The sequence below is a fragment of the Asterias amurensis genome, chromosome 4 (assembly GCF_032118995.1).
Source record: "Asterias amurensis chromosome 4, ASM3211899v1".
Taxonomy (NCBI): Eukaryota; Metazoa; Echinodermata; class Asteroidea; order Forcipulatida; family Asteriidae; genus Asterias; species Asterias amurensis.
Window position 1 is genome coordinate 9,453,154 of NC_092651.1, and position 26,512 is coordinate 9,479,665.

The window sequence follows — 26,512 nt, forward strand, 5'->3', positions numbered from 1 at the left end:
TACTGATTTAAGTCTCCTTTTATTTGATTCTCTGTTTTTATTTGTGGAATTTTTAGGAGTTTACAGAGCTGGGCAGGATGAGGAACAAATCATCAACGACAACTTCCTACGGCCCAGCCTGAGCCGCCGAGGCAGTGACAGCAGCACAGTCACCAGGCTCTCCGCAACATTTCATGCCCCGCCCGATTGTCCACCCACTCCGCCCCTGCCGTCCCCTCCTCGCCTTCCAAGCCCTCCACCGTCTCCACCGCTCGATCCGCCCACTCTAGAGCTTCCACCGCCCCCTCCGCTTCCTCCTCCCACCCCAACGATGTTTCATGATGGCACACCTCTCGGCGCCCGGTTATCCGGAATAAGTAACGGAAGCTCTTCAGAGGCGACCAACTCACTTCACGGAGACGCGAGCTTCCTTTTGTACAAAGGTTGTGACTACGACCCTCAACCCTCGGGGATTGACAACCCGTCCTATGAAACCCCCAACCCTGGGGATCACGAAGCACCAAATGCACATGGTCAAAGGATACCAAGCTTTTACAATATGCCTCCTGCACCCGTATAGCTTAATACCAAAAAGAACAACAATCTCATCAGTACCGAGCCTTTTATCACAATAAATGCATTTTTACTCATTTGAGAGAACGAGGAGTGTCTCATTGTATGTGTGGTTACGTTGAGAGACCATTTTTATGGACGTGCGTTCGCCATTTTTTTTACGCAAAATATTTTGCCATACAGTAGACGTCACATTGAAACATGAAAAACAGTACAAACGGTCTAGGTGCGATGCTATATTGCCATTTTGCCATACATGCGTGTCAAGCGACGATCTATTTGACATACACGCGTATCGATACGCCGCGTCCACAGAAGGCGGCTGACCCCAGCGTTCTTCAGTTTCTATTTCTACGGAGAGTACCAAACTTATGAGAGTATACTATAATTTGATTTTTAATGCACATAAGAAGCACACTTTAGGGTGAAATCTCTCTGCAACTGAATCTTTTAAGATATTTTTATATTACCGTTTAAGAGGGCTGGTTTTTTTCCGCAATTTGTAAACGGTATTTTTTACCACTGTGCCTCTGTAGTTTATGTGTGTGTGACAAAAGCACTACCGTCCACTCAGAGAGTAGTCTGGTCTCAAGAGGTTTTATAATAATAATGGATGATACAAATTATAATAATCTGGACACTTATTTAGTGTTCTTGCTCACTGGTACTTCAATGCATTGTATAAATTGTATATGTACTTATGTTTACACAAAGGTGAGGGGTTTGTTTTGTATAGGAGGTAATACTGAATGACTTAGGCATTAAAGGGAAGGTACATGTTTGGTAATTACTCAAAATAAATATTAACTTTAAAACTGACTTGGTAGCGAGCATTGGAGAGCTGCTGATAGTATAAAACATTGTGGGAAACGGTTCCCTCTGAAGTAGCATAGATTTTGAGAAAGAGGTAATTTAGCACTAAAATAATAAAAGACTTATAGCTATAGAAGTCTTTTATTCCTATCTGAAAGCACACAAATTTGTGCAACAAGGGTGTCTTTTCTTTCATCTTTTTCTTGCAACTTCGATGACCAATTGAGCCCAAATTTTCACAGGCTTGTTATTCTATGCTTATGATGGGATACACCAAGTGAGAAGACTGATCTTGACAATTACCAAACTTGTACAGTGCCTTTAAGAGGCATTATGGGGCATTTTGTTGCTACAGAAACACCAGGGCAAGCATATCTCTTTCTCGGTACGTGTCCTGGTTTTTTTTATGTACAGTTCACAATGCACAGGATCTAGGGCTTAGGTCCATACCGTCTGAAAAAGCAATTATAGGCGAGTGTCTTGCTCAAGGACGCCACAGCTAAGGCCTGGACCGCATTCTGGCAGCACTATGGGTATGGATATTTTTATAATGAATTATTTTCAAGTATTGGCTTGAACTTGCCAGAGGCTTTTTTTTAGTGCAGTAAATCATTCCATTTTGTTGTTTTTTTAAATGAAAAAGTTTTTGGCTTTTCCATAACCCTAAAGTGGTGACTAAAGTGGGTTTGGGGTTGGAGAGGAAAGGTGGGGGAAGAGGGGGAAGGGGTGATGAAGAAGGACCAGGGCCCAATTTCATTGCTCTGCTTACCGCCGAATTCTGCGCTTACGATCGTGATTCCCCGCTTACGTGCAAGCGCCAAATTTCTGCCCTATAGCCTTGTAAGCGTAGAATGCCTAGTAATTTGGAGTATGTACGTGCAGAGGCCGAACTTCGCCGCTAACCCAAGAAATACGCTTGCCGTAAGCACATAATTTCCTGCTTCCGTAAGCGCCGATTCTGTGCTTATGGTAGGCAGAGCTATGAAATTGGGCCCTGGTAGCTATATAGGTATTTCATCTTTTTCTTTCGTCCATACTTCAAATGAAATAGGGAAGCTTTTCAAACCAAACGGGCCAGTCAAACCACTTGGAGTGAAATTTAACTGGTCCTCGGGTGTTTTAACTGGTGGCCAGCGGACCATTGTTATTAAGGGAGAATGCTTGGTGCACCGACAATTGGTTGGTGGTATAAAGGAACACATTGCCTTGGATCGGTCGAGTTGGTCTTTGAAAAGCGTTTGTAACTGTTTGTTATAAAATGCATATGGTTAGAAAGATGTTTTAAAAGTAGAATACAATGATCCACACACATTTGCCTCGAAATTGCATGGTTTTCCTTTTATTTTGCGAACTAACACGGTCGGTTATTTATGGGAGTCAGAAATCTGACTCCCATAAATGGCCGACCATGTTCGTCGACGAGGTAAAACGTAAAACCACGCAATTTCGATAGATACTTGTGTTGGTCATAAAATTCTACTTTTAAAATATCTTTCTAATCATGTGCATTTTATAACAAACGGTTACAAACGCTTTTCAAAGACCAACTCGACTGATCCAAGGCAACTTGTTCCTTTAATAACTCCAATCAGGATGAAAAATATTGTTTGGGTTTTGCCGTTTCACCCTTGTGTGATCAGCAATGCATACTTGGTGTAAATGCTAAGACCACAATAATATTAACTGAAGTTGGAAACAATATACCAAAGAAAACTGTAATTGTCTAAAACCTGTTGAGGTTGAAACATAATTGTTAATACCCGTCCGTTTTTGTTCGCGACTCGAGCACAAGTTGTAGTCCGTGATGATGCTGATGACATGCATGTAATTGGTTGAACTTTAGATTTGAAAGGAGATGTAATTAAACCTAAAATAAGATGACAGTACTTCAAGATTTAAAAAATATGTATAGTTAAATATTAGTAAAAAAATTGTCCAGTACAGTGCAAAGCTTGATTGAATTAATCAATTGCTCACAGCCAAAGAAGTAGATCAAAGTCACGTCCAAGTCGAAGGAAAACATCCAGTCTTGCCAGTCTGTAATGACATCTCTTTATAAAAACCTAAGTGTATAATAGCTTAGTAATTATGTGAACACATTTTTTAAACGCAAACACAAGTCTTAAACTTATTACCTTAAGATTTTTCACAAAAGGGGAGGTTTGTGTAAATACCACTTGGCACTAATGGTGTAACTTTTGCTCAAAATACCAGGCTGTCAAACGCACATTCCACCGTTTGACATGACCGGGATCCGAACCCACACTCTGCCTCTGACAACACCAGAGTTTTATTAATGCTACTTTGCTTTGCTCATACCCATGAAAAGCAGTTTCATTCTTATGGATAATACGAGAAATAATACAAAGAAGCACATTCTTTTGTTTCTGATGATTTTTGTTAAATTTAAAGCACTGGGAAACTGACGCTTATAACAAAAGCAGTACTAAATGATACTATAGCTACATAGCAGTGTGAACTGAATACTAAACCCCTTCACAGTACTTTTATACCAGTACGCTTCGATGCGCAAAATGAATGATGCGTCCAGAACCATTGTGCACTAACTATACAATAGGAATGACTACAAAAGGTCCATTTGAAACACTGGACCATTTTGGTGCGCTTAACATGCATCATCCAAACGAACAAAACCAAATGTCCGCTGGCCGTTCAGGCACGAAGTGACATGCCTGTAAACTTGTAAAATTGAATTGACACTGGCATTCTTATTTGAGTATTAGTGCTGAGTGCTATTAATTTTGTTGTTAGTTGCTTTGCCATTAAAACTGTATGACTTGTTTTTGTTTATATAAGTATTTCTGACTCTTGAGGGGTAATATTGGACTGTTATAAATGTTCTTTAAAACTAAAACGAAAACCCAAAAAATTAACTTGCCAGCATTCTACTAAAATAACTTTATTTATGTAAAGGATTTGTTTGCCACGTAACTTAATACCATACACTGAAAAAGTGATATTTTAAGACCAACTTGTGCTACTATTTATTCTTTAAATTTTAGGTAATAATGTTTATGCATTATCTGTTTGACCTTGCCTTATTATTTTAACCCTTATTTTATTGAAAAGTATGTCGAGTTTTTAGTATAATATTTATCAGTATCCATTTATTTATAGTTTAATGATTACAGGTATTAATTGTATGGAATGTTTATGTTTATGTTGCAACACAACACATGGGAGTGGTTTATTTCTTAATTTTATTAATTCAACTCATTACCATAATCTGTTACCTGAATAAAAAGTCACAGTGCTCGTAAAATGTTGATAAGTTTATGGTGAAATTTATGTTTGATTTCCCCCTTCTCCTGCCCCTATAAAACAAAAATATGAAGATGAAAAAAGCTTTGAGTGGGGTTCCTGAAAATTTAAAAAAAGATTTGTGCAGAAGTACTTTTGTAATTTACAGTAACATGTACTCTGCTCGAACCCCCACATTCTTAGTCCCGCCTACCCCATCAGATTTAAAGAGCAGACGATAAGCGGACGATATGACACCCGCCCTCTCTTGACGACCGTCGCCTTAAAAATTTATCTCTGACGGTAAATATAGCTGGGCACCAGCCTAAAAGTGTACTAATTTGAACACAGATGGACCTAAAAACCTAGTCGTGTTCCTAGAAGAATGTTGAATTTCAACACGTGCGCGCCGAACTTCACTTTTTCACTTTTTTAGTGAACGACATTCTCGCCGGTCGTCTGGTAAGTATAATTGCCAAAAACTTGTTTAATTTTACTTTAACGCATAATATTATTCGAATTGGACATAGCTGCTGTTAACATTTAAATTATCATATGAGAAACAATGTTTTTGTCTTAAAATAGACCCTTTAAAAGGGATAAAAACGTCATTATTTGAGAAACTGGTTGGCACTGGCAGGTTTGAATGAGGTTGGTGAAATGTTGATGTGAAATGTTTTACAGTTTTCTCCTGACTGAATTTAGAATTGAGTTTGATTTACCATACTTGCTCCATGAAAAGTTAGTTTAAAGAAAATGTCATTGTCAACCAGGCCAGAGGGCAGAGTAGCTTTGTTGGACATGTTAGAGGTAGCGCGATATTGGTTTCTACCATACTGCCATAGCACATGATAGCATAGCCTGAACACCTGACGTCATACTTCAAGGCTCGTGAATAACGCCAGAGACCGGCATAAAAAACCGATGTGTGTTTTGACCTTTGACCCCATACCTTTCACGTAGATATATGCAGTCAAATTCTGTTGCGGACGTGACAGGATGGAAGCTCAATTCACTGTGCACGTTTATCCAATATCATTGTATCCAATAGATTCACTGGATCTGAGAAGCTTGGACCTGTCTTTATCCTTGCGGCCTAGTCTACATGTAGCATTGTTTATTAGATGTAGCGCGATATTGACATTTCCTATTCTGGCCACACACAAAAAAGAGATTTTTCAAACTGATGTTGCTTTGCCCTTACGTACTGTCTGAGCTTCAAATTACTCCTGTACTCTGTAGGTCAATAAAACTCGATTCTTTTATAATCCTTTTGAAAAAGGACAAAAGTTTACCTCATTATTTCACACATCAAAAAGATTCAGAGCATGGTCACCGTCGCGACTCTGCGAGAACTTTTGAACTTTTTGGACAAATAAATTAGTTATCAAATAATAAACCACGTTCAACCCAAAATCAAATAAATTAGTTCACGGTTTTCAATTAATACCGCCCTCTATTGACTTCCAATTGAAAAAATAATGCCATCCATTGACAGAGAGAGGTTCAGAAAGATCGTAGTGCCTTTTTCTCCATCTGAATCAGTGAATAACCACTGTTTTTAAGTACTTTTTACCATTTTGGGCAACATTTTTACTAATTCCTACTTTGAAGGAATGTATACATTCAGCAACGGTCGGGTATTCTGTCAAACCTCAGTAAAATCCCTGTCCATTTCTGAGTATGAAAAGTTGGGTTTTGCTCCCGCGAGAGGTCGCGCATCAAATTTACGGAGGTTCTAATTAAACCAAGTTCCTGGTAAAATTTTATTTTTGAGCGTTTGAGTGTGCGTTGAGGGATAGGGCAACAAGCTTAATAGTGGGGGGGGGGGGGGGGGGTCTTGCTTTTTAACAATCTTTTTACCTCATTCGGCGACCAGAAGAGCCCGCGTGTTTGTTGTCTGTTGGAAGGCATAACTAATTATCAAAAGCACCTATATGACAGTGGAGTTTGCACCATTGAATTTTCTGAGGAGACCTTCAATTTGATGTAAAATTTGAATTTATTTGAGAAAAAAAAGATTATTGCTGTTTAAGAATGTTTCTACATGATCTGTAGCAAGTAGACATTTCCTATTCTGGCCACACACAAAAAAGAGGTTTTTCAAATTAATGTTGCTTCGACTTTAATGTTGTCTGAGCTTCAAGTTACCCCTGTTGGTCAATAAAACTCTCTTCTTTCATAATCCTTTTGAAAAAAGCCCAAACTTTACCTCAAATCAAAGATTCAGAGCATGGTGATGGTCACCCACACAACTAACGTGAGCACAGCCATTTTTGATGTAAAATTTGGTCACCGTTTTTCAATACATAACGACTTCTCTTTACCTGTAATCAAAAAATCTATTGATACAGAGAGGATTGGAAATGTTATGGGCCTTTTTTCCTGTTTTAATCAGTGAATAAATAAGGTTTTTATGTATTTTTTACCATTTTGGGCAAAATTTTGCCTTGTTTAAAGGTATTTACATTCAGCGACGGTGGCGTAGGCTGTCTAACCTATGTCCAAAAAGTCCTCGGCTAAGTTTTTTTTTTTTCCTGCACAAGGTCCAGATGGAGTTTATGGAAGTTTTAACTAAACCAAGTACCCAGTAAAATCTCTTGTATGAACCTTTGAGTGTATGCTTAGGGATAGGGCTGATTTATAAGCTTATGGTACTTTATAAATAATTGATTTTTCTTTTGTCGTATATTTTCTTCATAGTTCCCAAGTCTAATGCAAACTGATACCAGCTACACATGAGTACCATCAGTATCATCTATAATAACGTACAGCGAGATACTATCAGCCAGAGAAAATGAGGTTCTCATATAAGGTACAACAAAAATAACCAAAATATTGGGAGACTTTGGAAAGATTTGGCAGGAGACTTTCTGGATTAGACTCTTGAGCATGCTTATATATCTATCTATGTGGGTTCTCAATCTCATCAAAGCCTGTACAACATCTAGATGAGGAACGGTGTGTGGTGTTTCTAGTAGTGGACACTAACAATGTGTTCTTGCGTTTTAATTATTTTATACAGGTTTAACTTTAGTTGGTGCAAGTAAAAAATGTGTTTGCCAACTAGTTGGGAGCTTAATGGTTTTTTGAGGTCACAATTTCTTAGAACACGTACTTGATCTTCAATGTCTTATGAATCCATTCATAACAATCAAAACATTATTGAGTAAATATTGTTAAGAAAAGGGACAAAAACTTACCAGAGATGGGAAAAATTCAGGAACCTCGGGAAAATTATAGCTAGTCAGTGGCCCATATCTAACGAGGCCGAATGCTGATTTTTTTATTGGATGCAAACATGCTATATTTTCCCCTATTCCAGTCGCACTTGTGTGATAACTTGAAAGAAGATGCACATGTATACAAGTACACATGTAAGTATGTAGTTTGTTTATTTTATTTTACATGATCATAAAATTTCTGTTTTCATTTAGTTCTCCAACCTCCTTGGAGCAGTTTATCGCCATGGTAACCTTAGTTTTAGTTCCGATGGAGACAGCATCATCAGCCCCGTTGGAAACAGAATCTCCAAATTTGACCTGAAGAAGTAAGAATGTTCCAAATATTCCAATATCTTTCCACTTTCTTTTACCATCTACTTAGGCTTTCAATGATACATTATTTGTACTAAATTATGCCTCCTGCTATTTTATGATGTGTGGTAAATGCGCAGTTAATTATCAGATCCGGTTTATGTAGTCTGAGTAAAAAAAAAAGGTCTTTGGGAGTTTCTGCTACATGTAGTCACTGGAAGATTTCATAGTTTTGTACCTCTTTATCTAAACAATCTGTTGGTTTTCTTTATTTTTAGGCTAGACTGTTTAATATTACCATCAGCATTGGCTCTAGTGTTTCAACCATGGTTGATTTGTTCAGGGTGGTTCAAAAGCAGACTAGAAGAAATTAAATGTTTCTTTTTGTGTATTAATTTACTTGGCTTAGCAGCTTTATGCTATTGGGCCAAGGTGGCGAGAGATTAGTAGTGGTTAAATTGTGATTGATTCTCATACGCACACTAAAACAGCAGTGGTTTTTTTCCCCCACCTTTTTAAAATTCTTGCTTATCATAATTCCGTTAACATATCATCAACAAGAGTCCTGATTCGAGACAGAAGGATCAGTGTTTCTTTTTTTTCCTACAGTTCTTTGGGATATGAGCAAGGTTTTATACAGGTTTTAGCCAGATTTTTGTAAAAGAATGTCCACATTTGCTGGAACTTTAAAAGCTGTGTTTCCAAATTGTTTCTTTACAATACATTTACATGTAAACGACAGATAAAACAGGGTGTCAAAAAGACACATAGACACCCCTCAAGCTAACACGGTGGATGTGAGACACTTGACTTTATTAACTGGGCTGAATTGGACTGCTTGATATTCTATGACCGTTACTTCTTGTTTCTCCTCAGTAATAAATCAGAGACCTTTCCGATTGAGGCTCGTATGAACATCTCATGTGTGGGGTTGTCCCCTGATGGTACAACGGCCATCATTGTTGATCAAGGTGAGATGGGAACTGTTAAATGCACTTGAGTGACATTTATGTTTTTTGACAAACATTTGCAAAGAGCCAATAAATCAGGGGGCATGTAGGCAATTGTTTCCATTGCCTCTGTGAATCCTGACATTGGACCATGTAGATTGTTTTGACTTGATTGAAGTTATTTTATATTGTAATTTATGTAGATCATGCAACAGCATTTAAAAAGCAAAACCATTTTTTATGTTTGGAACTTCCACAAAATAACCCATTTCTATGGTTGGAAAATCTTGAAGGGGACACCATAGCACCAGACTTGGAATGGTTAAGGTTTTACTTGAAGCTGTTTGACTTACTTGCTGTCTTTCTGTTATTTTGTTGACAGAGGGTAAAGGAATGTTGTGCAGTCTAGTCAGCAAGACGGTTCTGCATCATGTCCACTTTCATCAGCCAGTGACTGCAATCAAATACAGCCCTGATGGAAAGTACGTACCTAACACTCGTGTCTGAAATCTCATCATGTCATTCTACACTCTCCCTAAACCCTTCTCGTAACCCTTTCACCAACCCATCTGAATCCAAACCTAGATTGGACTAAGAGTTTCATTCTGTTGGACCAGAATGTAAGTCATTATTTAGAAATTGCTCATAAAACTGAAATATAAACCACCTAGATATGAGCGTGGCATCAGTTGCCGTGTGTGACCCGGTGCAAGGGGTCAATATCCAGTATTTTATTTCCCTACTAACTTGGGAAGCTATTAATCTGGAAAATTTAGTTTTCCGTCTTTTAAAGCGGCTTGCCCCAGGCTTACTGGCTACCTATATTTAACTCTACTACAACTCTTTTCAAAGGAAAATCGCCCTGACGAAGGAGAGATTTGCACAAGTGTACCATGCACCAGGCAGCACAAGAGAGTTCAATCCATTGTTGCTACACAGAACCTACTACGGCGCTTACGATGATACGACATGCATCGACTGGACAACAGACTCAAGGTAGGACACCACTGATTAATCATATGAAGAGGGCGGGGGACTAGATTTGTGAAGTCGCAGCATGATATGTGTGGCAGCTGACTGTTTTTGACGATTCTGTTAACACCCACCTAGTATAAACCTGCCAACCGTTCTATTTAAAATGGAATTGTCACACGTTGATGACACTGTACACTATTGGTAATTGTCAAAGACTAGTCTTCACAGTTGGTGTATCTCAACATATGCATAAAATAACAAACCTGTGGAAATTTGAGCTCAATCGGTCATCGAAGTTGCGAGATATTAATGAAAGAAAAAAAACACCATTGTCGCACCGTGGTCACACGAAGTTGAGTGCTTTCAGATGCTTGATTTCGAGACCTCAAATTTTAAATCTGAGGTCTCAAAATCAAATTCGTGGAAAATTACTTCTTTCTCGTTCACTATGTCACTTCAGAGGGAGCTGTTTCTCACAATGTTTTATACTATCAACCTCTCCCCATTACTCGTAATCAAGAAAAGTTTATGATAATAATTATTTTGAGTAATTACCAATAGTGTCCACTGCCTTTAATGCTAGGTGACATGTGTACATGCAACGCATTTATGCACACAAGAGCAGAGGGCTTGTGAAGCCATTTTCCAAAATGTCAATTGTGGGTGGTCGATTGAAATCAAAACTTTGTCATTTTGACTGGAAACCAAAAATAGATTGTTGCTTTCCATTGTTCTTAGCATGTCAAGCCGATTATCAACCGTGGCTTACAGTCTGGGCTTGGTGAACGAAAAACACTTTTTCTTATAGCGGAAAAATAAATAACAGATTAACCATTTACGTTTTAATGTCATCATCTGCATTGTGGTTAAAACTGAAATGAATCAAACCAAGAATAACATCTTAGAGCTTAGACTTGCAAGTAGCTTGGTGTTAGCTTCACTGCTAGTTGGTCTGCTCTGGGCTAACCTTATGTTTCTGTTAATAATAATAATAATTGTGGCTTCTTATATAGTGTACATGTCCATCACCCAGTGACGCTCCTGGCGCTGTGTGGGAATCTGGATGCTAGTCGCTACATGCATGATGAGTGCAGGCAATGTGTTTGATTGTGTATTGTCTGATTGAAGAGGCTTATCAACAAACAAATGCATACCCAACAAACAAACAAACAAACAAACAAACAAACAAACAAACAAAACGCTTCTTCCTGACCTACAAAAACTGAAACAGAATGATTCATTCAGGACAACATAGGGTTTTTTTGCACGACCTAATAAATATATTTATTTTCAGGGTATTTGCGGTTGGCTCGAAGGACATGCAAACACGTGTCTTCGCTGCATCTGAAATGGAGCAGTTGGTCATCTACACCCTGGGAGGACATAAAGATTGTGTCGTGGGGGCCTTCTTTGAGGACAACTCACTCAATGTATCCTTTTGTAGCCAAAACCATCTAAGGTTTTTGTGAATTGTATTGGGTACAAGTTTGTCCAAGTTTTTTTTGTGTATTGAACAATTTATAGTTTAATTTCGTTTATACATGTAGCTACTCACCTTTGTTTAGCCCCATAGATTCACTATGGAAATTTGCGAAGCAGTCATTAGGGCCGAATTTCATGGAGCTGCTTAAGCAGAAAATGTTGCTTAAGAAATGACTGCCAAGCCCAAATGAGCAGGATACCAATCAGGTAGTAGATGTGACATGATATTCTGGCTGGTAACCTAAATCTGTGTTACCTAATTGTGTGCTGAGCTACTGCTTGTAATTGTCAAAGACAAGTATTCTCACTTGGTGTATCCCAACATAACAAATTTGGAATCCATGTATAAATTAAGACTCATTTGGTTATCAAAGTTGCAATAGAATAATGAAAGAAAAACACCCCTGTTGCACAAATGTGTGTGCTTACAGATGCCTAATGAAAGGCTCCAGGCCTGAAAGCCAGGCTTGAGTGAGAAATTAACTCTTTCTTAAAAACTATGTTACCTCAGAGGGAGCCGTTTAAAGCCATTGGACCCTTTCGATCAACACTATTGTCCAAGGCCCACACTTCGTGTATCACAACTTCTATATCAAATAACAAACCTGTGAAAATTTAGGCTCAATCGGTCATCGGAGTCTGGAGAAAATAACGGGAAAACCCACCCGTGTATCCGCACGTTTCGCCGTGTCATGACATGTGTTTAAAATAAATCCGTAATTCTCGCTAACGAGAATTGATATTGTTTTACTGTTTTCTCAAAAAGTAAAGCCTTTCATGGAATAATATTTCAAGAGAAGTCTTTCACCATTACCTTCTGTAAACCCTGTAAGTTATTTGTAAATCTGTGAACTTTTTTTTTTTTTTCTGTACCGACAGGATCCAATGGCTTTAAAGAAAAAACACCATTGTTGCAAAAATTTGTGTGCTTTTAGATTCCTAATGAAAGGCTTCTCTTCAGGCCTGAAAGCCAGGCTTGAGTAAGAAATTACCTCTTTCTTAAAAACTACAGTTACCTCAGAGGGAGCCGTTTCTCTCAATGTTTTACACTAGCAACAGCTCTACATTGCTCGATACCAAGTAAGCTTTTATGCTAACAGTTATTTACAGTAATTACCAGTAGTGTCCTCCGCCTTTAATAAAGATGCGAAATCCTCTCCTTAACGTTTCCAATCTCAGTTGTATAGTGTTAGCCGTAAAGGCGAGGTCCTGGTGTGGGAATGTGATACAGAGTTACAGGAGCTACGACCCATGGAGAAGCGTCCAGCTAGTAATCTTGGCATCAAGGCTGAAAGACCGCTGTCTGCTAAAAAGAGAGCAGCGGAGATTGTTGTGAAAGAAGGAAGCAAGGCTTTGTACAAGAGACTAGCGAGGTATGTTGTATCGTTAGATTGGGTTGAAGCTGTTTCATTTTTGTGTGTGATGCGCCCTTCTGAAAGCAGGCACATCCTGCCAAAAACACAAAACTGGGTTTTGAACTCTTCAAATAGATAATTGACAATAAGAACTTATACATGTATAACACCTAATTAGGTCTGTAAAGAAAATATTGTAACTTTCAAGATTTTATGCCAAATTGACATCATGCTTCGTCCTTGGATGGGACATAAAGCAGTTGGTCCTGTGTGTTTTGTTGTGTTGTGTTATGCATGTAAAAGAACCTGTTGCACTAATTGGAGAGGTTGTCCCCTGTGTTCCTGGTTTGATCGGCAGCATATTACGCCACATCCCCTTGTAAACCATTACATGATGCTAGAAAGGAATAGGTCTCATACTTAAAAATGTAGCTCCACATACCTTGCAGGTCAAAATACTGAGCTCTTTGATACGCCCCTAAGGGCGTGATAAAGCGCTGTATGGGAACCTACATTAGTATTATTGTTATTCACACCAAGCATGTGTCATAATTTGTTTCCCAATCGCAGGCATTTCTTGAATAAGGAAGGCGACTTCACGCATCTAACATGCGCCGACTTTCACAAGAAGAACCACATGTTGGTGACGGGATTCGAATCTGGAACATTTCACATTCACGAGCTGCCTGAATGTACGCTCATTCATTCGCTCAGGTATGTCACTCCTATTGGTTAATTTATACAGCTGTATTGTTTATTTATCACTTTTTTCATTGAATTTATTCTGGTTGTGAAGACGTGGACTCTCAGAAAAGCGAACTTAATAACTGTACTAGCCAATAATCTATCAGGGAGAAGACAAGGAAGGAAGTGTTCAGTTTTAGATGTGGGAGGAAAACCCCAAAGAAATATTCCAGAGAAAACCCACGCAGTCAGGTAGTGACTGATAACCTAATCCAGGTTGGGAAAGATACCACTACGCCAACCTGATCTCTCATGGATGATACTGAATGGTCAAAGTACTTTGTACTTTGTAGATGCCTTCACCACATCATATCATATTGTAGGCTGGCACAGGGTATATATCATCCAAAACTACAGTGGATGATATTGAATGGTCAGACAGTAGGAGGGTTGACTATGTACTATGTAGATGCCTTCACCCAAATCATATCATATTGTAGTCTGACACAGTGTGTATATCATTCAAAACCACAGTAGATGATATTGAATGGTCAAACAGTAAGAGGGTTGACTATGTACCGCGGAGATGCACTCACCACATAATATCATATTGCAGGCTGGCACAGTGTATATATCATTCAAAACCACAGTCGATGATATTGAATGCGATGATATTGAATGGTCAGACAGTAAGAGAGTTGACTATGTACTATGTAGATGCCTTCAACACATAATGTTATATTGTAGTCTGACACAATCATTCAAAACCACAGCTGATGATATTGAATGGTCAGACAGTAGAAGGGTTTACTGGGTACTGTGCATATTGCAGACTTGGATAGTTTTCTAATATTCAAAACCAGTGGGTGATATTGAATGGTCAGACAGTAGGAGGGTTGACCATGATACTGTATTCTAAGCTCTATACCCATATCCATTCTATATCCCAGTATATCCAACCAGTGTATAGCGGCAGTGTGTTTCAATCAGCCTGGGGACTGGATTGCGTTTGGCTGTTCCGGTCTCGGTCAGTTACTGGTCTGGGAGTGGCAGAGCGAGTGCTATGTCCTGAAACAACAGGGCCATCATAACAACATGACCTGCTTGGACTTCTCACCGGACGGTCAACTCTTAGCCACTGGTGGTCAGGACGGAAAGGTAGAGAACTCATGATGTGTTTTTAATTAAACCTAACCCCCTACAAATAGTATAGTACATTATTTCCAAGCCCCTACAAATAGTTTTACATTTTGTTCCGAATACCGACCACTGTGTTTTTTTTTATTACTGTAAAGACTGGTCGCATTGTTCTATTTAAAAGATTCTTTTAAGAGTCAGTATTCTCCTGTAACACTGAACAGCTTGCCAAGTATCAGTTAAAACACCCAAATGAACAGTCAAAATTCACTTCCAAGTTGTCCGGCTGGCTAGTTCAATGTTGAAACTTGACCCTAATTAATGAAAATATGGACTAGTGACAAAGCTTAATACAGACCATTGAAACTGACAATGACACTATATGGATCAAAATCATAGAGTTATATATAAGAACTAGAGGGCGCACTGGTGATGCTGCTTGCACAAACGCGACAGGACCGCAATATGACAAGCGCGCCATTCTGTACGCGCATTGGATATGAAATACACGTTTGAGTTTTTTTTATTGAACGCTCACGCGATGCTGTTTGTTCAACTTACAAAATGGCAACACAAACACACGCTGTGAGATGGCTGTTTTGTCAACTTAGAAAATGGCCGCCTGCACGCATGCCGGGGCGCGTAGATAGGACAGTGCGCCCTCTAGTTCTTATAGGGGTTGACTGGCTCCTGAGTGGCACCCCACTCAGCAGTAGCGGGTTTTCGCTCGTCCCCAGCGCCTTGCTTTAACCAAAGGCACTGGGATGGGCAAACGCATCATGCACGCTCATCGTTTTAATAATGCGTAGTCCCATCATGCATCACACTCAACACTGCACCTTTATTTCTATGCACTGTACGCATGACGTACTTCCTGAACAAGAATCTGTTCAAGGGATTAGCCCATCCCAGCGGTCCTGGATAGACTGGCTGCTGGGGCCGAGCGAATGGCGGGTTATGCTTTGTGACATTCACTGAACACACAGCCACAATCACAGGGATTATCACTTGAAAATGAAAAATAAAAGGTTGTCTTTTGATAATTGTAGGTAAAGGTGTGGAACAGCAGTAGCGGGTTATGCTTTGTGACATTTACTGAACACACAGCCACAATCACAGGGATTATCACTTGAAAATGAAAAATAAAAGGTTGTCTTTTGATAATTGTAGGTAAAGGTGTGGAACAGCAGTAGCGGGTTATGCTTTGTGACATTCACTGAACACACAGCCACAATCACAGGGATTACCATCAGTGGTAAAGCAGGGAAGGTTATCGTGTCTGCTTCACTCGACGGCACAGTCAGAGCGTTTGATCTACACAGGTAAGTCCATAGTCAGAGTTCCCCAACATCATGAAAGGACATTTTAGTACCATTCTTCCGGTGGTGATTTTACAAGACACGGAAAATATTTATAGTTTCTCCTTATTTTTCCACACCATTAAAAGCTTCAAACAATAATTCCTTTTGCTCCTTGATTCTTGTTTCTCCTGAAGACAAGCAGAGTATACTGTTCAAAACGTCGAGACCAAACCGACTTTTCTGACAACTCTCACCGAAACAGATTTACACATGGTTGTACCTGCAAGTTTACTATTTATTTATAGTTTCTCCTTGCAGAAAATATTGCTTAACATTTTTCTGCTTAGCACAACTAAGCAGGATACCAGTTACATTCTGTAAATGTATAATGGTATTTTAGTGGGTAACTTTTTTTCTGGTAAGCATAATGTTTAAGCAGCTCTATGAAATTGGGTCCGGGTGGCCAGAAGGACCTACATGTATGTGCTGTTCTAGGTATCTTCTTGTTGGTGCAAGGGAGCTTATTATTATTCTAATCTCTGCAGCACTTACACCTGGGAGATTTGTTTTTCTGGTTTAATTTACCTTCAGTAGGTTGTGTATAGTATGGCCCATTTGTTTATGCCTACTCAAATTGGAATGCCAGTTAGTGAGGTAGTTCAGTGAAGTAGCCAAACTGCTGGACTATATTTCTTTTCGCTTGCTTGCATCAGTCTGTTATTTTAAATCAGTACAAGGATCCCAGCATTGCTCAACAATTCTCTTTCTCCACTCACTCATTTAATATTCTTTTTCTCTGTTAAGTGTTTTAAACAACTTGATTGCTCTGTTTCAGATATCGTAACTTCCGTACCTTCACCTCGCCCCACCCCGCCCAGTTTGCATGCTTGGGTGTGGATTCTAGCGGCGAGCTGATCGCTGCCGGTGCACAGGATAGCTTTGAGATCTTCCTCTGGTCAATGCAAACTGGCAGATTGTTAGAGGTATGTCGTTACGCTGATTTCCCTGCAAGGTCTTTAATGGCTGTTTAAGACTGAGTCACCACTCTTTCGTTCCTATTTGTAAATACCTTTCCGTTAAAAACATTTTTAAAACGTAAACAAATTGCGTACAAATCTGGTAGTTAAGCCTCATGCACTCTTAATGAAAATTTGCATTGAATTTCTATCCACGTCGAGCATAAGTAGCTCAATGCGCAAGTTTAAGCGCTTAAAATTAAAACCATAGCACATAAGTTTCGAACTTCTGTGAGTCAAATATGCCACCTACAAATTTAATTTGGGGCGTGAAGTTCATAATGGCAGGGCATTTCTTTCGACTGGAACATTACAAGGGGCATCAAGGCAATGACAAGGTGCGAAGGCAATAGCCTCTGTCACCTCTGCGAAGTACAAGTAACACACCTGAAAATTAGTCCATAAAGCGTGCCCAAAAATAACCCACGGTTACTGACCAATCACAACGCAACGTAGGTCCGACAAATAAAGTCTTACATGTGTGCGTGTATGCTTGGCGCGCGCGGCAGAGTTGTGCAAAAAGGCATTGGAGAGGCTCACGTGTTCTTGCTCACACGTGCGTCGTGGGCGGAGCCTAATGGATCGGTCTATTGCTGTGGTTCCCTGTGCTTTTGCCCTTTGCAAAACTCCAACACTAAATGACATTTTCCTCATTCTTCCCCTTACCAGAGGAATTGATGTGCCCCTTCAAGAGCGGAGTTCACGTCCTACTAATGGTTTTATTTTTTATTTGTTTGTATTGTAGGTTCTTGCGGGTCATGAAGGTCCAATTTCATGCCTGAGTTTCAGCTCGGCGGCGGACATGTTGGCTAGTGCATCATGGGATAAGACGGTCAAACTCTGGAATGTTTATCAGCACAAAGGAGCCCGAGAGACGTTACAGGTCATGACTGATGGTGAGTATTTTGTTGTCTGAATATTGATCAATGACCAGACCAGGCAGTAGGATTTGAACCTGGTGATCGGGTTGGCGTAGTTGTATCTTTCCTCGCATTCCACCTCTAGGACCAAAGTTCGAATCCCGCTGGGGGCACTTTGTGGATTGGGTTTTCAGTCTCTATTTGACTGTGTGGGTTTTCCCTGAAATACTTATCTTGTCGTCCCTATCTATAACTAAAACTTCCTTCCTTGTCTTCACTCCATGGGTTCTTGGCAAGTACAGTGATTTAGTTTGCTTTTCTGAGAGTCCTTGGCTTCGCAAGTTAGGTCTGAAATAACACCATGTGCATGAGTAGGATTTGAAACTTTGCATGGTGGAGACACAATCTAGTAAGGTCTGCAGTAAGATCATGTTACACCATCAAGTGGTTTCTTGGTGACAAGTCACAAATCAAGTTTACAAATTTAGGCGTGCAAATTTAACCGCTAGATTTGTGTGTTTTTTTGCCGACAGCGCTTGCAGTTTGCTTTAGCCCTGACGGTCACCAGCTGGCCGTAGCTACTCTGGATGGTCAGATATCATTCTGGGATATACAGACGACCACTCAGACTGGTTCAGTAGAGGGGAAGCATGACCTCGGCGGGGGGAGGAGAGAGGGTGATATGGTGACTGCAAAAACATCAGCGGCAGCGAGGTAAACTTTATAAATTTCTCTTCTTTTTTTTCACGTCCAGTGAAATAAGGCTTCTGGGGTGGGTTTCACAAAGAGTTAAGACTATTCTTACCTCTAGTTAGGACGCATTACTCATCCTAACTTAGGACTAGCCGTACAATTTTCATTTCTCCTAAGACTAGTCCTAAGTTGGTTTAACCTTTACACCAATGTGTTTTAAGCACTGTATACTCCTGAGTTCTGTGAAATAAATCCAACGGCAAATCACTGGGATTCGGACCCACGACCTTTGCATTGCCAGAGTAATGTACCAAGAAAAATTGTACTTATTGGAGAGAGTTAACCAGCTTAAATACCATATATCCTATATATAATCTATGACTGGTATCCTGCTTTTTTTTTTTGCTTCGCAGAACATTGTTAAGCATGACTTTTTGTTTAAGCAGCTCTATGAAATTGGGCACATGACTTTGAACCTCCCACACTCCATTGAATGCTGATTTGAGTGATCTGTTTACATTTCAGATCTTTTAACACATTGTGCTATTCGGCTGACGGGACGTGCATTTTGGCCGCGGGTAAATCCAAGAACATCTGTATCTACAATATCCAAGAGCAGATACTGATGAAGAGGTTTCAGGTGTCGTGTAATCTCTCTCTGGACGCGATGGAGGTTTGTGGCCGATAATCTCTCCCCACCATTATTTGTTGAGTCGTACCTTAGTGAATTTTTTAAGGAGTGGTGTAAGATCTCCCCACACCATTTTATTTATTTTCCCAGATGCCTTGCTCAATTATAACCCTTGGAAATGTGACTTTAAATTATTCTTGGGCATTTGAATGAGTCCTGTGGTTGATCCATATTGTGTTACATACTGCGCAGAATGCCCTGTCAAAAGATGCATCATTGAAAATGTGTTGCATCAAAATAAGTGCATTTTTTACACGCATGTACCAGTCTTTTTCAGCACCAGAATGTTTTTAACATGCAAAACAGTCACTTTTGTTTAGCCAATCAGCGATGATTTTCAGTGTTTCTCTACCATGGTAACGAGACTGGCAATGTTCATTTCTGCTGAAGTTGATGTCAAGTTGGTTTGACCGCTTTGTTGGCCCTTCCACACTTGGATTGTTTTACCTGTGATCTACCGGGCAAGTGGGCATAACCCAGAAAATAGCCCTGGGGCCTCTCCAAGGCTGAATATCCCAGGGATAGGAGATAGTGTGCAAAGGGCCACACTTGTAGCTCTCCATAAATTTAAGCTCCATATTACAACAAAAAATTACTATCATTTTCTCAGGAGTTTCTGAATCGGCGTAAGATGACTGAGTTTGGAAACGTTGCTCTAATCGACGGTGAGGAGGACCACTCTCAAGCACTCAGTCTACCCGGTGTGACCAAGGGCGATATGAGCTCACGCTTCTTCAAGCCGGAGGTCAATGTGTCAGGGGTCAAATTCTCACCCACAGGTAAATACTTCAAAAAACCCTTTGCATTGGCTGCCATCTTTGATGAAAGGCCATCATTGGCTGAGAGTTGTTGGCAGCGCTTTCAAGCAAGCTCTTTTCCATTGCTCTACATCAAAGATGGTGGTCAATTACGTCATGTGCAATCCATCTATAGCTTTTCTATAACTCCAAACCGCGGTGGATGATGTTGAATGGTCTTGCAGTAGGAGGGTTGACATTATTTGATAATATTGCAGGTTGGCATAGTTTATCCATCATTCAAAAGCGTGGGGGAAGAAGCATGGGGAAGATATTGAGTGGTTACTTTCAAAACATTACTTTCAAAACCACAGTGAATAATATTGAATAGTCACACTGTAGGAGGGTTGACTGTGTACCGTGTAAATCCTCATACCCCCAATTGAGGATTTTGAAGTGACCAAACAACCAAATGATTAACTCTAAATGAGTTCCCAAACTGCTTTGCCCCCTTGTGCTTATTATAGATTTAGACATCTTGCAAATGCATTTATATTTACTAGGGAATTTTTTAAGTCTTCAGCTTTAGAATCATAATTTGTATTTTTCATCCTGAATTAAGTACTTAATCTTACCTGTAATGAAAAATAATTTTTTTTTTTTTGACAACCCTCAAACCATTAAGAATATACAAATGTAAATATAATTTAATGAAGACACTCTCCAAAATTGAAATTGTGTTTCACCCCATCACTTTATCTAGGGAGACAGTTTGCAGCGACCACAACAGAAGGCTTACTTGTCTACTCACTTGACAACAGCCTGACCTTTGACCCCTTTGATTTGACACTGGAGATCACGCCGAAGCTGGTGCGGGAGACGTTACAGCGCGAGGAATGGAGCAGCGCCCTCATGCTCAGCTTCCGTCTTAACGAAACGAGGTTAATACAGGAGATTGTCGAATCTATCCCGTTTGAGCAAGGTAAGTTTCATTTCTTTTTCGATATAGCAGCTGAAATATCTTCTTTTGTTCTGAGCCCAATTTCATAGAGCTGCATAATGGCTGATTTTGTGCTTGCTGCGAAGGTTTCCAATCCATAGAGCTGCTAACTGTATGCTAACCTTCCGGTGCTTACTGTATGAAAAGGAATGACACAACAATGCAAATCCATGGCGAACAAGTGATTTAGCCACCTAATTTTTTTGTTAAATATGTTTATGCTGAAGGAAGTTTTTCTGCTTAAGCTAGCATGAAAATTTGCTTACCGTTAAGCAGCGCTATAGACGTGCCCCATAGCTCAATTTCGTAAGCCATTTTGAGGTGGACACATACTAGAGCATGATTCAGTTTGGGTAAATGTATCGGTGTCAACCCAAACCAAGCAGTGCAGTTCCATAGTGTCCACCATACATGTATCTCAACCAGGCTAATGGCACTGCTTAGTGCAGAGTTCTGCTCTAACTGCACATTGATTTACAAGCTTGACATGGTTCTGTAAGCTCAGAATTCTTCGCTAAGCAGCACCATGACATTGGATGCTGGTGTTCTGGATGGTATTTGATTTTGCTCACTCTTAATTCCCTTGAGGTCTACACAACATCAACATCAATGTTTTAGTTGTTTTGCTCAACACCGATGTCCGATAAGAAAGTGTATTCGTTTAAACTTAGGATTGTAGAAGAGAACAAAAATTGCTGCTCGTGTGGGATTTTAACTGGAATGTATTTGATTTTTTTCTTAGCTTTGTTGTAACAAAGCATCAGTGTTTTAGTTGTATGCTAAACACCGATGAATAATTAATACTGTTTACTCTATGCTTCTATGGTATTTAGGGAACAAAAACTGGCTGCTCCTGTGGGATTCAAACTGGAATGTACTTGATTCTTTTTCCCACCCATGTTATTGGTATCTCAACATATGCATAAAATAACAAACCTGTGAAAATTTGAGCCCAATTGGTCGTCGAAGTTGCGAGATAATAATGAAAGAAAAAACACCCTTGTCACACGAAGTTGTGTGCGTTTAGTTGGTTGATTTCGAGACCTCAAATTCTAAACATGAGGTCTCGAAATCAAATTCTTTCTCGAAAACTATGTCACTTTAGAGGGAGCTGTTTCTCACAATGTTTTGTTCTATCAACAGCTCTCTTTTGCCCGTCAGCAAGTAAGGTTTTATGCTAATAATTATTTTGAGTAATTACCAATAGTGTCCACTGCCTTTAAGAACATTGGACAACAACAGAAAGATGCTAAAAAGCATTAGTGTTACAGTTGTTTTGCTCAACACCTATGTATGATATACACTATGTACTTGTGTACACTGTGCACCTCTATGAGGATATTGTAATTTTGTATAGGAATGTTACGAGGGGCACCGAGGCAATGACTTGGGCCCAATTTTATAGAGCTGCTAAGCACACAAATTTGCTAAGCATGAAATTTCTTCCCAGAAAAAAACAGGATTACCAGCCAAATTTTCATTTGTTGCATATTGCTTGTTACTGGTGTTCAGCATTTGTTTGCTTATCCTGAAAATCAAATGGAAATTTGGTTGGTAAACCTGTTTTTATCAAGGAAGAAATTTAATGCTAAGCAAATTTTTGTGCTTAGCAGCTCTATGGAGTTGGGCCCAGAGGTACTGGAGGCAATCCCTTGCTTCCATGGAGTAGTAGGCCTGCTTTGTGTATGTAATAGATTTCACTGTGCATAAATCATCTTGAGCTCAATTGCCCAAGTCTTCAGTGTCGTGAGTCCCTTTGGGGACTTGTGGTGATAATGATGTCAAGTCGTATTAGGCGCCAGACTTATTTGATTCAGGCCTCGTTAACAATGTAATGGTGTGACAGAAAGAAATGATGGGTCTGCTAATCAGACTGTTAGTACACATGCCTGTGAGGATGATAAGCATGTATGATCTACAGGGGTCGAAATTAAGTGTATTTTCATGGTAGTCAGCAGGGCTAGTAACCAATAATTTTTAGTAGCCCTGATGAGATTTTGGTAGCCCGAAAGACACATTATGTCTCGAGTCACAGCTTAAACTTTACAATACACCATAGCACAGTTCTTTGTTGTTTGTAATGATGATTTTTTGCATTGTTTTTCCACTAGCCCGTCGGGCTATCAAACTGGAAAAATCAGTAGCCCGGCTGTAAATCTGGTAGTCCCGGGCTAGCGGGCCAGTGGCAATTTCGACCCCTGGATCTAACAGGAGTATTAACAAGCCCATGCTCTACCAACTGAGGTATCTACCCCTAATGTTGCAAAAGTAGTTAATGGCCTGACCCTAGGATACATACATGTAGTCTTTCCCTAATGTGGGACCTTTGATTTAAGTGCGGCCATTTGACCAACTGAGCTACATGTATCTAGCCCTGATGTTGGCGGTCTCCCTATTTTGTCAATGTCTTTGTTTGGGGTGCAAGTAAAAAGTCATACAACCTGTAACTGCACTGTAGATAAGGGATCTCACCCAAGTTTTTCGATAGGACCTCGGAAGCGGCAGCCAGGGGGATCACCTTAAAGGGAAGGTACACGTTTGGTAATTACTCAAAATAAATATTAACTTAAAAACTGACTTGGTAATGAGCATTGGAGAGCTCTTGATAGTATAAAACATTGTGGGAAATGACTCCCTCTGAAGTAATGTAGTTTTTGAGAAAGAGGTAATTTCTCACTAAAATAATAAAAGACTTCTAGCTAGAAGTCTTTTATTCCTATCTGAAAGCACACAAATTCGTCCAACAAGGGTGTTTTTTCTGTCATCATTTTCTCGCAACTTCGATGACCGATTGAGCCCAAACTTTCACAGGCTTGTTATTTTATGCATATGATGGGATACACCAAGTGAGATTACTGGTCTTTGACAATTACCAATGTGTACCTTCCCTTTAAGGGGATGCAACTTTTTTATTTCAAATGTCAAGTTTTAAACCATAAAGGAAACTTACTTGGGTAAATAAATTGGGGTTAGACAAAGAAATATTTACTATAGCGGGACTTGAACCAGTAACCTTTGATTAACGTGCCGGTACTACAACTACTGTTGGCAGTGTACATGTAAATGTTTGCCGTCTTGTGCATGTAAATGTTGGCAGTCTTTTAACTGCCAATTAGCGGGTATCACACTCAAGTTTACAGTAAAACCTGTGAAGTACCTTTGGCAATTGTCAAAGACCAGTCTTCTTTCCTGGTGTATCCCAACATATGCATAAAACAACAAATCTGTGAAAATTTAAACTCATTTGTTTGTCGAAGTTGCGAGATAATAATGGAAGAAAAAACACCCCTTGTCACACAAAATTGTGTGCTTTCAGATGACTGATTGCGAGCCCTCAAAATTAAAATCTGAGGTCTTGAAATAAACTTCAAATATTTAAGTGGAAAATTACTTCTTTCTCGAAAACTACGTTTACCTCAGAGGGAGCCGTTTCTCACAATGCTTTATTCTATCACCAGCTCTCCATTGATCGTTAACAAATAGGTTTTTATGCTAGCAGTGATTACCAATAGTGCCCAGTGTCTTTAAGAGGATACAACTTTTTGATAACTTTTGTCAGTTCTTTTTTCATTTACATGAAAACATGACCCTCTCAGTATGATTGGTCTGCCAGTCGTTATAAATCTGTTTTTTCCCTTCATTTTTTGGCTTTTCAATTAGCTCCTTGTTGCACCGAGTGATACATTAATCATCTTTCTGTTGTTTGTAAAGTGAAACCTACATGTATGGACAGTGAGTTACTCATCAGAACTGAGAGCAATGGTCCAATAATGTATAGTGCCGTTCAGATTGTATGTCATATACATTACACAGAATCGGGTTGATGTGACTTTTTTCAGTGTCTCTCTAGCGGGACAAGTTGGCTGGTTGTCTGTGTAGTTTGTTACATGTAGCTTTCTGATTGGGCAACATCAGACGATTTTCTTTCAACAGTGTCATTTGAATGGATAAGTTTGTATTCAGGCGATCATGTTGGCGTAGATATAAAACCCTGGTTCGAATCCCACCAGGGGCACTATGTGGATTGAGTTTTCAGTCCCTACCTGACTGCGTTGGTTTCCATGGAATAATTCTATGGGGCTTTCCTTCCACATTTAAAACTGAAACTTTCTTGTCTTTTCTCCATTTGGGTTCTTGGTGAGTACAGTGACTCGGGTAAGTACTGAGTATACAGTGCTAACACACCAGTGTATGGGTAAAAACTAGGCCTGGGCGAATTATTCGAATATCCGGTTAATGGCGAATAGGTTTTCCTATCCGTAACCGCGAATGCCTTTTTTTTCTTAACCGGATCCGCATAGGGCGCGAATACCTATTTATAAACCGGATAGTTCTGTAATTACAACCAAGTAACCGGATATTCTTTTTTATCCAAATATCCGCGGACGTTGGGCGACAACTGATATGAATGTTTTGTCTGAATCCTTATGAAACTTCTATTAAGATAGCATAAAACAGCATAAATTAAGTACGTATTTAACTATGCTCACCTCCGTGAAGAGTTAAAACAATGACATTTCCGACGTATCAAAAGAAAAAGCAAATCGCCATCTTTAAATTAGATTCGGTCATTTTTATGAATGAACCGAGTGATACTGTATAAAATTAATATCAATCCGCCCATAAGATCTCATTCACAAACGAACAGCGCCATCTAGCGGCAACAAAAAATATTTTTTTTTTTTATAAAAAACTATTCGAATATCCGGTTAATTTCGGATAGTTGGCGGTATCTGAATAACAAAATTTCACTTCGCCCAGCACTAGTAAAAACCAAAATGAATATTCTTCAGCCCTGATGCAAGTTTAACATCTATTATATCCTTGTAGTACCTGCTGCCAAAACATGATTCGAACTGCCTCTAGGGACAGGGCAATCTCGGAAGTCTAGTTGCTTAGACACTGCTCTAGAATGGCAAGGGTGGTGGGTTCAAATCCCACCCAAGTTATATGCCTGTGTGTGAAATTTTTTCACAGGACTCAGGAAAGTACCAAGTATACAGTGCTAACACACATCGGTGTATGGGTATAAACCAAAATTATAACAGTGCTTTAGTTCGCTTTAAAGGAGAAAAAAAAGGAGAAACGTGTTTTCCTGAATGCTTTTTTGCTTCCGGACTTATGATACGCTCTTTTAACAACTCTCAACAAATCAAGCCAAGAAAATTAGTTCTGAAAACCTTCCATTCAAGAGTTTGCTGTGGAACTGCCTACAGCAGAACGCTGCCTGGCCAGCCAAACTGGCTCACCTTGCTCTCGTCTCTCAATGAAAATGTTTTTTTTGCAGCACATTTGTTTTTGATTGATCAGTACCGACTTTCTGTCCGGCGGACAAGTTTCAATGCTATTTTCACACTGGCGGTGCATAATTAAGTGATAAATTTGTGACGGCGGATTCCCCACATTTTCTGCACCTGCTAACCTGCATGTGAGTTATAGACACTACATGATTGTAATACCCCGCACAGA

The 26,512-nt window shown here is 39.6% G+C and overlaps 2 protein-coding genes across 4 annotated transcripts in view; both read left to right on the top strand.

Moving 5' to 3' along the window:
• Window positions 1–4,633, top strand: part of LOC139935805 (uncharacterized) — a 23,404-nt gene extending 18,771 nt beyond the window's left edge. For both annotated transcript variants that reach the window (XM_071930398.1, XM_071930400.1), the window contains one exon: window positions 57–4,633. In XM_071930398.1, the coding sequence (XP_071786499.1) occupies window positions 57–559 (503 nt within the window). In that variant the 3' untranslated portion in view covers window positions 560–4,633. The remainder of the gene's footprint in view (window positions 1–56) is intronic.
• Window positions 4,634–5,034: 401 nt separating this feature from the next.
• LOC139936038 (periodic tryptophan protein 2 homolog) overlaps window positions 5,035–26,512 on the top strand; it is a 202,606-nt gene continuing 181,128 nt past the window's right edge. For both annotated transcript variants that reach the window (XM_071930749.1, XM_071930748.1), the window contains exons 1-17: window positions 5,035–5,088; window positions 7,330–7,441; window positions 8,064–8,176; window positions 9,039–9,133; window positions 9,495–9,594; window positions 9,965–10,108; window positions 11,382–11,517; window positions 12,749–12,942; window positions 13,495–13,638; window positions 14,559–14,766; window positions 15,916–16,067; window positions 16,882–17,029; window positions 17,808–17,958; window positions 18,456–18,636; window positions 19,141–19,288; window positions 19,917–20,085; window positions 20,807–21,025. In XM_071930749.1, coding sequence (XP_071786850.1) covers window positions 7,424–7,441; window positions 8,064–8,176; window positions 9,039–9,133; window positions 9,495–9,594; window positions 9,965–10,108; window positions 11,382–11,517; window positions 12,749–12,942; window positions 13,495–13,638; window positions 14,559–14,766; window positions 15,916–16,067; window positions 16,882–17,029; window positions 17,808–17,958; window positions 18,456–18,636; window positions 19,141–19,288; window positions 19,917–20,085; window positions 20,807–21,025 — 2,320 coding nt within the window. In that variant the 5' untranslated portion in view covers window positions 5,035–5,088; window positions 7,330–7,423. The remainder of the gene's footprint in view (window positions 5,089–7,329; window positions 7,442–8,063; window positions 8,177–9,038; window positions 9,134–9,494; window positions 9,595–9,964; window positions 10,109–11,381; window positions 11,518–12,748; window positions 12,943–13,494; window positions 13,639–14,558; window positions 14,767–15,915; window positions 16,068–16,881; window positions 17,030–17,807; window positions 17,959–18,455; window positions 18,637–19,140; window positions 19,289–19,916; window positions 20,086–20,806; window positions 21,026–26,512) is intronic.